The 13728-nt window shown below is 39.0% G+C and overlaps 1 protein-coding gene across 3 annotated transcripts in view; it reads left to right on the top strand.

Annotated features, from left to right (window-relative positions):
- The window catches only part of AGMO (alkylglycerol monooxygenase), a 261159-nt gene that overhangs the window by 16415 nt on the left and 231016 nt on the right, over positions 1–13728 (top strand). For all 3 annotated transcript variants that reach the window (XM_005306643.5, XM_065583183.1, XM_065583185.1), the window contains exon 3: positions 5244–5395. In XM_005306643.5, coding sequence (XP_005306700.2) covers positions 5244–5395 — 152 coding nt within the window. The remainder of the gene's footprint in view (positions 1–5243; positions 5396–13728) is intronic.

Below are 13728 nucleotides of genomic sequence, written 5' to 3'. Positions count from 1 at the left end.
TACAGTATGGCTGTACTAGCTTAACTGAATTGGTAAAGGGTGACACATAGTAATACCAGTACAAAGACTGTGTGTAGACTTATGTTAGTAAGCTTTGCTCACATGAATAACAACACTGAAGTCAGTGGGACTATTTGTGAGGATAAAGATGATTTGCATGAATAAGGTTTTTTAGAGTTAAGCATTAAGTTGTACATGGGATAGCAAGAGATGACAGAGGTGTGTGGAAAGAATGAATTTTATAATAATAAGAGATCATGAGAACCTTTTATTTCTTATTCCCCCAAAGTTTATATACTATTGTTTTTTATTCCCTCTTTTTCTAAAATAAATTAATATTAATATATTAAATTAACATTTTGAGAGAGTGAAGTCTGACAGGAATAGGTGTGGTAGAATGGAGGTCAGTGCTGGAAGACAAATATAAAATAGAAGATCTGTATGAGTAATCAGACCTGCCACATATTTTACTTTGTTTTGCTTTGTAATAACATTTTTTCCTTTGAGGAGAATTGGGAATTTGGATTATTTAGGCTAAAATTCCAGAGAATAAAATCATATTGGAGAAGAGGTTTTGGTTCAGATTCAGGATCTAGTGGGAATATTTTTTTGAAAATGTAGGGTGCTATTTCCTGTAATCAAGGGCTTTCCAGAGTCTGATGGTGATTTCCCAGCTGTATCGTTTTGGTGAATTGTTTTTAGCCTTGGGTTATTTCATGACTGGTTTTCGCATATTAAGAATGGGAGAGAATCATATTCATCTTGCTGATAGAAAACAGGGAATAGAACTCCCATAACTCCCTCTCCCCTTCCCTCCACCTTGTGAAAAGTTTGGCTTTGTGCTAAAGTGTGAAAAAAGCCTTGACTGTAGTATGTCAGGCATATTTCAGCTCGATTTGTGTCAACCCTAATAAGTCAGTTGACAGGGTAATAAATTGGGTGTCTGTTCAAGCCCTGGCACCTGTACAGGAAATAAAAGGGGATTTCAGTTGCAGGCGGGTTCACTTTGTTTTGCAAATGGAAGTTTTCACAAGGCTTCTCCCTCTCCCTCCCTTTTAGTGAAGTCATATTATTAAAATGTTTATTCCAATTTGAACTGGAGCCAGTTTTTCATCTGGAAAAGAAAGCTCCATAGTGTCTTTTGAAATGTAAAGCCCTAACCTTTCCACTCCAAAACAAAGGCTTAGTGAGCTTTTAATTATTTATGCATCCTGCTGTATAATACGTGTCTGAGTAATTGTAGTTTATTTAAAAGAAATTGTCTTTGTCCTGCATTTTGAAATTCTGCAATGCCGTAGCTTTGTTTCTTCCTGTAATTGAGTTGCATGGTTGATCGTCACAGCAGAAGCACAGGAATCCTAAAAAAGCCCCACAAATAACTTGCAAGATAAGAGATGAACGTATTAGTTACACAATACTGATAAGTCCTTCTTCCCTGGAATAACGTACACAGTTTTTTTTACCTTCACTTCTAGCGGTTCTCAAACTGGGGGTTGGGACCCCCCTTTTAATGGGGTTGCCCGGGCTGGCATTAGACTTGCTGGAGCCTGGGGCTGAAGCCTGATCCCCACCGTCCCGGGGCCAAAGTCCAAGGGCTTCAGCCCTGGGTGGCGGGGCTCAGGCTTCAGCCCAGGACAGCAGGGCTTCGGCTTCGGCCCCCCCGTCTAGGGCAGCAGGGCTTGGGTTTCGCCCCCCAGGATCATGTAGTAATTGTTGTTGTCAGAAGGGGGTCGTGGTGCAATGACGTTTGAGAACCACTGACTTAAAAAAACTGGACCAAATAGTTAGAAAAAGTTCATAAAAGGGAAAGGGAAAGGAAAATGGAAAAGGGGAACTGGAGAATGCATAGTAATTAAGTAAAGTTAAGGAAATTGATTTTAGTTAGCCTTGAGAAACAAGATATTCACTATAAATTTATTTATAATGCTAATGGAGCTTATAGTCAGTGTGTGTTATGTGTCACCTTCTGTGCCCAATCCTGAGAAGCTATGGATCTATTGCAACTCTTAGCTTGAGAGCCTCGCTTTTTAGTTCAAGCTATAAAGTCTCTGAAAGTCCCACGTTTAATACCTACCACCAACCAAGATGGTAGCTGTCCCTCTGGATTTTCCTAGATTGTCCCCTTGAGATCTGCACTGGGAAAGGGATATCGGCTCAGATGGTATCCTCCTTCTACTCTCCACACACACCCTGCTGCTTCAGGCCCCACACAGGTTGTTCCACAGGGCCCATGCAAAGGGGAGAGGGGTAGAGGGTGCACATTAGCCCCTCTCCTGGTCCTATGGTGCTTGCTTGACCTTCTTGAAAGGAACCAACTGACTGTCTTTCCCTTGAATAATGCAGGGATATCTTTATGAGGGGATCTGCATATCTGCATTGTGACTTCATTCCCCAGAATTTTCTCCCATGTTGCTTTTGTTATCTGGCCCAATGTGGACACAATGGTTTAGATTGGACACTAGTATTAAAACAAGTAGCAGTAGCTTAAAGTAAAGGACAAATAGAATTTCAAATTAAACAACAACAACAAAACCTCTCTCATGATTCGGGTAATTGGATTACAGTTTGTCTGTAATGGTAAATTAAGCAGAGGTGCTCAAAATGAGAATAGATAAGTCTATGGAATATACAGGTTAGGAAGGACCTTATCTCTCTCTCTCTTAGGGGTTCATGCAGAAGGCTAGACTAGATGACCCAAAATGGCTGGCCTTCAGTTTCAACTGTATTTATGATTAAAAACTGTAATATAACTTTGGGAACTAAACTGTCTTCAGTGATTTTAAGAAGTAAACTTAGGGTTCAGAAAAAAAGAATTAAATCTTAAAAACTCTGAGCGAGCTTTGAAAGTTGTAACTGAATGCTAGGTCTGGACTTTTCTATTTATCACACTGTAAAAGAACAAATCAAAAATATTTAAGCAATTTCTGATTCTTCTGAATTACATACTGATATGATGGATTACTCTTCATTAATTATGGTAATCAACTAGTGTCATGTGCTATAGATTTGTGGTTTGAACATAAAGGAAAAATAAGCAGATTCTGACTTGTGCTGAGAGTTGTATATTAAAAAAATGTGTTGCAAGGTTAGCTTGAGTTTTTACACCTTGGCCTCAGCCCATGGAACAAAAGGACTCAAGGGGAAATGCTGAAAGTTGATCAAAAATGGAGGAAATGTATCAGTTCACATATCTTTGGATGTACTGCAGAAGCATTATATGTTAATAAAAGGCAAAGAATCAAGTGAGAAAACAGTATGTAATAACCGATACTGTATGTTGCAAGAGGTGTTTTAAATTTCCTGGTCATTTAAAAGATGTTAAGAAATACCTTTTGTGTGTGTGTTTGAATAGCATCAGTTCCCTTCTGACCTGTTGTGGAGGTGATTAAAATTTATACTAAACCTTGCATATGCCTCATGAAGTGAATTGCAAAAATCTGGTTGCGACATAAAATCATCTTTAGAAATATTTGTTACATGGCTCTTATGAAAGTTAAACATGTTCCAGGTGCATCTGTTGCTACTTCTGGGCACAGCTAAAATGTTTTTGAAAGTACACCTGCCATTGCTGCTTCTAGTGAAATTCTCAATCTACCAGCTGCTAAAGTGAGGGTGAGCAGACTTTTTGAAGTGAGAAAACAGGACAATTGTTGCAGGGATAGAGGTGAAGGGCAGGTGTGTTTTGGCAGCTGATGATTATAATTAGGGCCCTACCAAATTCACGGTCCATTTTGATCAATTTCACAGTCATAGGATTTTAAAAATAGTAAATTTCATGATTTCAGCTATTCGAATCTGAACACAGTGTTGTAATTGTAGGGGCCCTGACCCATAAAGGAGTTGTGGGTGGGTCGCTAGGTTATTGTGGGGAGTTGCAGTACTGCTACCATTACTTCTGTGCCGCTGTTGGCCATGGCACAAAAGGTTTTCCCAGGTATAAAGCCTGGGAACTGAGGGAGGAAAAAGGAACTAAGTGTTAGGCAGGGAAGATTCCAGGCGAGAGCTAGGTCCAAGACAGCTGTTGCTTCGTGACAGCGTAATAGTGCTTTTACTGAGGTTTCTGCAAGAGGGAGTTGCCTATGTGCAGTTGGTGACCCCCACCTCTGTTCAAAGAAACAGAAATTGTGTACATTTTGTAAATTAATTACACCAAAAATACCCTGGTTTTGCATCATTGATTTCTTCTCCAACTAAGAAACTGACCTATAAGGTCCAAAAGTCTGGTACCACTCAGCAAAGGTGTAACAATATTATATTCAGAAGTCCTGATTGCTTTGAACAAAAATGGGAAAGACAGCAGCAAAGTTTCACAGAGACAGGCAGTTTCAGCTACAACACACAGTCTTTGGCCCTTTTAGCCACTAGTTTCTTTTCCTGTAACCTTGTGTCTGACTCCCAATACCCGAACCATGGCCTAGAAACCCCTGAGCCCAAAACTATGCTTTCTTCAACCACACCAACTCTTTTGTACTCAGTACTGAGTGAGGGTTAGGCCAGGAATGTCTGGGAGTTTAATTAGCCATTGTCCAGGAACACAAAAGAACTCTTCAGCCAACTTTTGTCACATTTTTCCTTTTCCCTCACTTTCTCCTTTGCCCTTCCCCCTCCTTTCTCTCTATCCCTAACCTTCAGTCCTGCAGTACTTCTTCCATCAGTCTTTCTAGCATTTCCCCTCCTACTCTTTTCTTGCAACACACATTGTTTCTTATTCATCCTCAGTCCTTCATCTGGCTATGTTAAATGTATCATGAAAATATTCAGTGTGTTCAGATTTGCCATGGTATTATTCAAATAATAATAATAATAATAATTAGTAGCATCCTAAAAGTATTTCTAACTTCTAGACTAAAAATGAGTTTCTCCCAGTCACATGAATACCTTGACATCTCTGTGTAGAATAAATGAGGTCAAAGAAACTGTCTAAAAGGCTTTAGATAATTTGAAGCCAAGAAGGGACTGGAGATCTTCCAAGAAATAAAAAACACAAGACCTCAGGTTGCAATGGAAAAAAGGTTAAACAGGATGGGACTGTGCTATTTTTTCAGTCTTGGCTCACAATCCTTAGTCAATAGTGGCATTGGAGTCAATGGTAATATTGCCAGTATAGGGCTGCAAGATTGGCCGAGTGGCTTTATATGTTAGAAAAAAAAGCTGCAGACTGAAAAGTACAAATATGCAATACAACAAATCTATTAGCCTAATTCAAAAGGTTTTTGAGAAAACTGTTTTGTTGTATATTTCAGTGTTGTGTCCAGAAGCCTCGAGTTAACTACCTACATCTATGTGTGGGATAACTACAGAATCTTTGAACTGCTGTGGGACTCACCATGGACATGGTATTTGACATTCCTAGGAGTAGACTTTGGGTACTACTGGTTCCATCGCATGGCCCATGGTAGGACTTGAACAGATTTTTCATTTTATTTGCGTGTATACATATTCCATTTATGTATTCTCAAGGGTCCACTAAGATTCACTTGAACTTTGAGTGGGGAAAACCGATTTTATAGTTTGTTTTTTATAATATAGATGTGAATGTAATAAAATGTAAGACCTAGAATTTTAAAAATATTGCTCCTATGCTCATAGAAGGAAAAATTTGGGAGGAAGTGTAGTTGGGACATGAATCCTACATGTATTGCTCTAATTTGTGCTTCCGGATTACTTTAATATTCTGAATAGAGTGGTATAATGGGTTGATTATAAAAGTATATCAGCATACTTCATTATAATTTGTTATTACAATCATTCCCCGATCAGAGCCAGATTTCTTGTGTTAATCACTGTACAGTAAATCAGAGCCTTTGCTTAAAATTTAAAAAGACACATACACACTCACAGAAAGGGTGGGGGAATGAGAAGCAACATGTAAACAAAGTACTGGTAGGCACACAGCTTGTTAGTTTAATCTTTTAAAAAACATATTCAGTTTGTTTTTGGTTTTTAGGAAAGGGCAAATGTTAAAATATTTTATGCCCAATTTTTAAAAATGTTTTGTTTATAGTAAACTCTTAAATGTATAGTTATTTTAATTTAACCCTTGCCTATTTCTATTTTTTTTTTAAATTTATACTTAATCCTAGATTCCCGCTCTCTTATAAAAGAGAAGGTAAGGTTTAAAAAGGATAAAGCTATTTTTTATTTCATGATAGGGACCATATAAATACTTAGGAAAATTGGATAGAAAGGTATTTCTATGCATATATTTTATGGAAATGTAGTACATATGGACATATCTATCTATACAGCTATCTACTTATATGATTCTCCAATAACCACAGTATATTTGTCCTGACCTTTTCTGTTTCTACATTTGAAAATGTTTTATAGAAATCCTAACATATGGTCTGATCCAAATCCCACTGAAGTCAAAGGAGAAGCAGTCTATTGTCTAAAGAACTTTGAACTGTGCTCTGTAAGGCACAGTCCCCTCAGTGCATAAAAGCGTTGATGCATCTGGTGTTAGTTTTCTAGAATGCAGGGAAAGCATGCTGGTGCAAATAGATCAGTGGAAAATATGGAAGCAGGTAGGAAATTAGTTTGGGTGGCTGAACTGAGTGAGAGTGAAGAATGGTCTCCAATCAGGATGGGGAACATGTTAATAGAGTGGGGGAATGGGGTCCAATCTGGATTAGAACAATGCTGGGTGGGTGCTTAATTAGGAAGGGAAGAAGATAATCAGACAGACAACAGTGATATGGGGAGGAACTCAGGAGTTCATTGGGGAGAGAAGTGAGGAAGTGGATGGGAGTTGGAACAATGCTAGGGGAAGGAAGAATTTGCTTCTTTGTGAGTAGCTGAGTTTGGTATGTGGGGAAACTGGGAATACGTGTTACAAAAAATGACATCAACAGTACCTGGAGCATTAGCTCATAGTGCTGAAGACTTGAAAAACTCAAAGGACACTCCCATTTCTTTTTAAATAAAATTTCTATTTAGTGAAAAGTATTACTAGAAAAATCATATGAATGGATCTGAATTTGCTCTCATTGAAGTTGGTAGCAAAACGCCCATTGACAGAAAAGAGGAAAGGATCAGCCCTTAAATCTCTAAACAAATTTCGTTAATTTCTTTTTGAGCGTAGCTCTGAAGGTCATCCAGCTTCTGTTTATGCAGAGAGGGAGAAAGGTTTTGTGTTAATACCTGCTTGTGATTCCGCATTTTTAGCATTTATCTATACAGCCCCACAGTTCAGACTAGGGGGATTGCAGAGCGGACTATGTGTTACACTATAACTCTCCCTTGTGGACACTGTGGGCACAAACTAAAAGGTACATAATTCACATGAATGTAGTCCGGCTTGAAAGAAGACTACATTAATGTGAACTAGGTACCTTTTTAGTTCGCACCAGCAACATGTGCATGGGCGAGTTACACCACAGCACACTGCAATTCAGACCCCCATAATCCAAACTGCAGGGCTATGTAGATGTAGCCACAAAATGGATCACACTTGTAATTAAAATGTAAAAATCCAGTTCGAACATAATAGTCCATAAATATAGTTCAGAAAGTTGTTCTGCTGCAAAACACTGGTCTAGTCCAAAGCATGTTGGTGTCATAGAACCGTGCTATATAAGTAAGTTCATTGTCCTTGAAGGTACTGTAAACTTGCTCAATATCACCTCTGTGCTACAAATCACATAACTGACACCACATTCTTATAGAAACCCACTTTACATATAGACAGTGGATTAAACAACACTCTGCTCTTCCGTCAAAGAGTGTTGAAAAAACTCAATATCATAATGGCAAGATTGCTAAACAATGTGTTACTTCAGAACTGGCTAATGAAAGAGGCACTTTTTAAAAATAAAGAAGAAACCCCTCTGGAAAAACACTCACCACCTTGATATATTTGGGCACTGTAGTGTAATCGTGAGTTCAAAAGCTCTTATTGCTTGTAATAGAACTGTAGCCAGAGACCCCTGTGGAATTCAGGAATGGGCCCTAAAATGGCGATAACAGTTGTCGGAACTGTATACCCAAGTAAAGGCAAAGTGTATGAATTTTAAAAGATATGAATGATGGCACTAAAGGACTATGACTTGCCATAGTTGTTTCATTATTGATGTTTAAGATAAGACAGTTTCACCTAGAATTATGATTTAAATTCATTCTATTAGGATTCAGACTATTTGGGCAAAGAATCCAAACAATTAGAAATTCAGATATTTCTCTTGTAAAAAAAACAATCCAGCCTTTGAAAGAAAATCAAGCTTTGACTTAGTGTTTGAGAAGCTGGTGTTTTCCTCTTTCCTATGTATGTGTAATAGCCATTATCACAAACTGAATTTACAAGTGTACTGCAAGGACAGGATGTATTTCTTGGATGTGATCTTACTTTTCAAAGGATGCTGTTACTCTAAGTGTGCTTATGTGTATGTGTTTCATTGTTTGCATACTCGCTAAGGAGCTTGAAAATAATCTTTTTTACTACTTAATTGACCTCTTCTGGGGCCTGATTCAAAGCCCACTGAAGTCAATGGGAATAATTTCCTAACTGTGGATTTTTTTTCTTCTTTTGGTTTTTAATGGATTTATGAATCAATTTGACCTGTTTTGTTTGTGCAATAACCTCACTGATTATGGTCTAGAAACCAGGTTTGCTAGGTTTTCTGCTTCAGTTTTCAGGGAAGGATAGGTATGGGATTGTATTAGTAGATATTTTTAATCCAGGTACAATCCCCACCAAATTATACACTTTAAGGTAGTTCAAATATAGATCTGATTTACTAATATGCTGGATGATTCTGACATTTAGAGCGGTTTCTGATCTCAAAGCCTGGAACAGGGTTAACCTTAAAGTTTCTTTCAAACTTAAATTGTAAATTGACCTTTGGTAGCTTTCTGCTTTTGATTTTGCTTTTCCAGGTAAAGAACCCAGGGCCAGATTGTCCGTTCTGTATGAAAAGGGGTCGGAAGGAGTGTTATGTGAGGAAACCTATGCAGGGATTCCCCAAAATTGTCTGGTCATAAGGGGGTGGAGGTTTGCCCTTCTCCTACCTCTTCAGAAAAGGCCGTCAGGTCTGCCCCATACCTGGAGCTTTCCCCAAGGATCTGTGGGAGGGCCAGAGACACCACAAAAACTTTGGTTTTCAGAGAGCCTGCTGCTTCTGCTCTCTGAGGGATAAAGCTCTCTGGCAGCATGTCTCCATAGAACATCATGCTAACAGAGACTTTATACTGGCCATGGAGCACACCATGGCTCCTAAGAGGTATGGTTGTTACATGGAAGGGGTAGTACAACCTGCTGCAGTATTAACTTTTCTGGCTTAGTTCTACAGGGCTGGAGAAAGAATGATGTGCATTCCCTGTGACCCTGGCTTGTCTGTTTAGCCCACAATTTTCACCCACTCCCCCAGCAAGGATGTTAGTCACATGGAGAGGACTTGACTGGGGTGGGCGAAGGGACAGTGCTGTTGCAGCCTTCTTTGAAAAAGAGGAGTGACCCATGTGTGAATTGAAGGAGGTGGTATGCCACAATCTGTCCCAGGGAGAGAATTGGGGATTCTGAATGGATAACCGTGAAAGCTGGACCAGTGCCCTTTTGGGGTTCGTCTTTCTCTTATTGTATAAATAATATTCCACAATAACAGTCCCTAATAAATAGTCAACAGAGGATACCAAGTCTAGTACTAAGTTCATTAAAGGATATTTTCTTTTTCGCATTTTTTTTTAAATGGAGATATCCTATCTCCTAGAACTGGAAGAGACCTTGAAAGGCCTTCACTAGCAGGACCAAGTACTGATTTTGCCCCAGATCCCTAAGTGGCCCCCTCAAGGATTGAGCCTCCAACCCTAGGTTTAGCAGGCCAATGCTCAAACCACTGAGCTATCCCTCCCCATCTGTGGGGACTGCAAGTTTTTGATAAAAAAGTGCAACACTTACCACAATGTGTTTGCCACCTCTATTGCTTTGGAATTTATAGTCAAATCCTATGGCTCTTATTTATCTGACCCTTTCTTGCCTTTATGTGCTGCCTCTTATCTGTGGCTTCTCACATTCTCTGAAGTCAGCATAATGTGAATAGCTTGTGAGGCAAGTCCTGATATAAAAGTTAATGGACTATTGGAAGAACAGTAAATTTAAAGGATTCATTGCGATTTGTGAGACTGTTAATTTGATAAACAGCAATGTAAAGTGGTGTGTGACTTTTGTGATTGGAAATGTGGTCAGAAAAAAGAATATTTTCTCCTCAGGAGAGAATTGCATTCCTCTCGAAATCCAAAAACATGCCAACTTTCTTGTATATAGCAGTAGCTCCAGATTTTAAACATTGTCCGTTTTTTATACAGTATGATAACATGAAACTGACCTCATGAATGAACACCAGTATAATGCAGTTGAGTTTAGGAGTGATATTTGAGATAATGCAGATTGAGAAAGGTGTGATCATAGCCAAAGAACAATAGAAAACATGGTGAGGTGTAAAGCATCTGGGTAATATTCTGCTCTCCTCCTTCTGGGCACAGTGGGAACAACTTCTGATTGCAATGGAAACTGATCCCCAATGATAAAGGGAAATATATGTGCATTTTAGCAATTCTTTACCTTTTCAGAAATAAGATTTAATCTCCCTGCATAGACAAATATGAATTTCAAAGTAAACGTACTTGAAATAGTTTAACTTATAAAGGATCATGGTCAATATTAACAGGCCAAAATATTACTCTCCCACACGTGCATACAGATAAAATATGTTTTTTATTTAAAAATGTTAATCTGAAAACTGTCAGCATTCCAACACAGAGGGTAGAACTGTAATGCTATGTACTTGCAGTTATGTTTGTCCAATATATTTCACTGTGCTGAGACTTCCAGAAAGGGAGTGATTACATAAAAAGATAGAGTTCAGCTTGTTTTGTTTGTAGCTTGTTACTGTTCTTCCTACTATATGCCTGTTGCTTAAGAAGGACTGTGGCTCCCTATTTTGTGTCATTAACAGTGTTAAAGTCTCTGCTCTGAGAGTGGTTGACTCACCTAAGATGCTGAGTTTGTTGAGACAGACAAAGATATCACTATTCACTACTTTTTCCTAATATGGCAGTGTGAGTGGAGTGGCTCCCCTGCGAAAATTATTGCCTACCCCGATCTATAATAGCTTCTTCTGATGTGCTTATAACTATCTATAAGAGATACTACTTGGGTCTGTCACATGCTTATAATATCTATTCATCATTTATAAACAATTTATAAATGAAAATTTAATACAAAATATGACCGAGATTTCCTTCTATTCCTCTCCTCGCTGGCTAACCTGCCTCCTCTGCCCTGCCCACTTCATTAGCTATCTTTCCCTGCATCACAGGGTGTGCTACCTACTATGGAGCGGCGAGAAAGAACATATTTGTGTAAAAACGTACCCTGGCTAATGTGCTGCTCTCTCCAAAGTGCGCCTGGCTTTACCAAAGTATTTAATTAGCCCCCACAAACTTCTTTCCCTCGCCTGCAGATAATAGTGATCTCAGCCCGAGAAGCCCTGGAATGTGATTCCTTTTGAGGACATGCTCAATTGAGAGGTAATGACATTGACTTGATGTGCAACAGAAAGAAAAGCATGGAATGGATTTTATTAACGCTATTGAGCTGCTGCTGAATGATTTGGTGACTATAGATATTGGTGACTTCTTTCTCTGAAATTGGCAGTGAAAGTCACTAGATTTGTCACTGGTCACTTTGACACTTATTTTCTTGCTAGGGAAACCAAAAAGTCACTAAAGCTAGTGACAAAGTCGCTAAGTAGGCAACACTGGAAGGGAGCCATTGACACGCTATCTCGCAAGGGTCCTGCCCACAAATAGGGTTGCAAGGGTCCAGTTTTTGATTGGAAAGTCCAGTTGAAGGGGGACTGATATAATCTCTGGTCAGATGTACTGACCAGACCACCAAAAGTCTGGTTACCATAATTGGGGAAGGCTCGAGGTCATCAACCCATGACAGACCCTGCTGGGAGAGAGAGAGGGAGAGGGAGCTCAGCTTGGTGGGGAGGAATGGTGGAGAGGATAGAGCAATGAGGAAGTGGGAGGGGGAGAGCAATGGGGCAAGGTCCTTGAGGGAAGAGGCGGGGCAGGGGCATCTAACTTACTATGCACAGAAACAGTTCATTTGACATACTTTTCCAAGTATGCTGTTGAAAACCTATGTAAACGGTGCCTAACACTTGTAGAGCTTGAATTATTAATGTACTTGAGCAAAAAATCTGAATTATTCTGGATTTGAGAGTTATTCTTTTCACAATTTTGGGTTTTTGTTTTTTGCTTGTGTAGGGTTTTTAAAAATGAGTCCATTACATTATACAAGTCTGTAAATGTTATCCAGCTGGGATATCATGCCTACAACATTCTTTCAAACAGGCAATATCAGAAAACTATACTGGAGAGTTTGTATTTTGGAATTTCAGCTAATTACCCAGTTGATGGTATCACAGCCACATTGCTCTTCTCTCTTCCTTTTCTGTCTGTCTGTATCTTTGAATGCATATTTCTGCAAAAGTGTGTGGGAAAGACTGGTATATGAAACCAAAGTGGGAGTGTGTGTAAAGCCTTGATTTCCTTGATCCCGTTTAAACCTATGTTTAAGCCGTGTTGCTTATTTCAATTCAGGATATTTCATCTCTATATTTACCTAAAAATGAATTGCCCAATAATACCTGTCCATTGAACAAATCCTCAAGTCACAGGATTCCAAGCCTTATTTTAAGTAAATGTACTTCTCAAGCCAGATGTGAAAGGCTTGGGGTTGTGAAATGGCACAGTTAGTTGCAGGGCCAGCTTTACTATACTAGCCTCTCTCCAGACCTGGAGACATGCTTGAGATAGCTAGATGTGCTGCATGCCATTTCATGCTTTACCTTTCTGCTGAAACTTCCAACAAGGTAGTGGTGGTTTGGTAATTTAGAAGAATTAGACTGAGAAGAAACCCCTCTGGTTTAAACAAATCTCAAGTAGGACTAGTGACCTAGAGATGTGGGCATACCATGGATTTATATAAGGGCAGTAAGATATTCTCTGTCTTATTCTCTATCCCCTTTTTAATGATTCCCAATATCCTGTTTGCTTTTTGACTGCTGCTGCACACTGCATAGACATCTTCAGAGAACTATCCATGATGACTCCAAGATTTCTTTCCTGATTAGTTGTAGCTAAATTAGCTCCCATCATATGGGGTTATTTTTTCCAATGTGCATTACTTTACATTTATCCACATTAAATTTCATTTGCCGTTTTGTTCCCAATCACTTAGTTTTGTGAGATCTTTTTGAAGTTCTTCACAGTCTGCTTTGGTCTTAACTATCTTGAGCAGTTTAGTATCATCTGCAAACTTGGCCACCTCACTTTTCACCCCTTTCTCCAGATCATTTATGACTAAGTTGAATAGGATTGCTCCTAGGACTGACCCTTGGGGAACACCACTAGTTACCCCTCTCCATTCTAAAAATTTACCATTTATTCCTACCCTTTGTTCTCTGTCTTTTAACCAGTTCTCAATCCATGAAAGGATCTTCCCTCTTATCCCATGACAATTTAATTTATGTAAGAGCCTTTGGTGAGGGACCTTATCAAAGGCTTTCTAGAAATCTAAGTACACTGTGTCCACTGGATCCCCCTTGTCCACATGTTTGTTGACCCCTTCAAAGAACTCTAATAGATTAGTAAGACACGATTTCCCTTTACAGAAACCATGTTTCTTCTGTGTGTCTGACAATTTTATTCTTTACTATTGGT

The sequence above is a fragment of the Chrysemys picta genome, chromosome 2 (assembly GCF_011386835.1).
Source record: "Chrysemys picta bellii isolate R12L10 chromosome 2, ASM1138683v2, whole genome shotgun sequence".
Lineage (NCBI taxonomy): Eukaryota > Metazoa > Chordata > Testudines > Emydidae > Chrysemys > Chrysemys picta.
The sequence above is the reverse complement of the archived record's forward strand: the minus strand, read 5'-3'. Positions and strand labels throughout refer to the sequence as shown.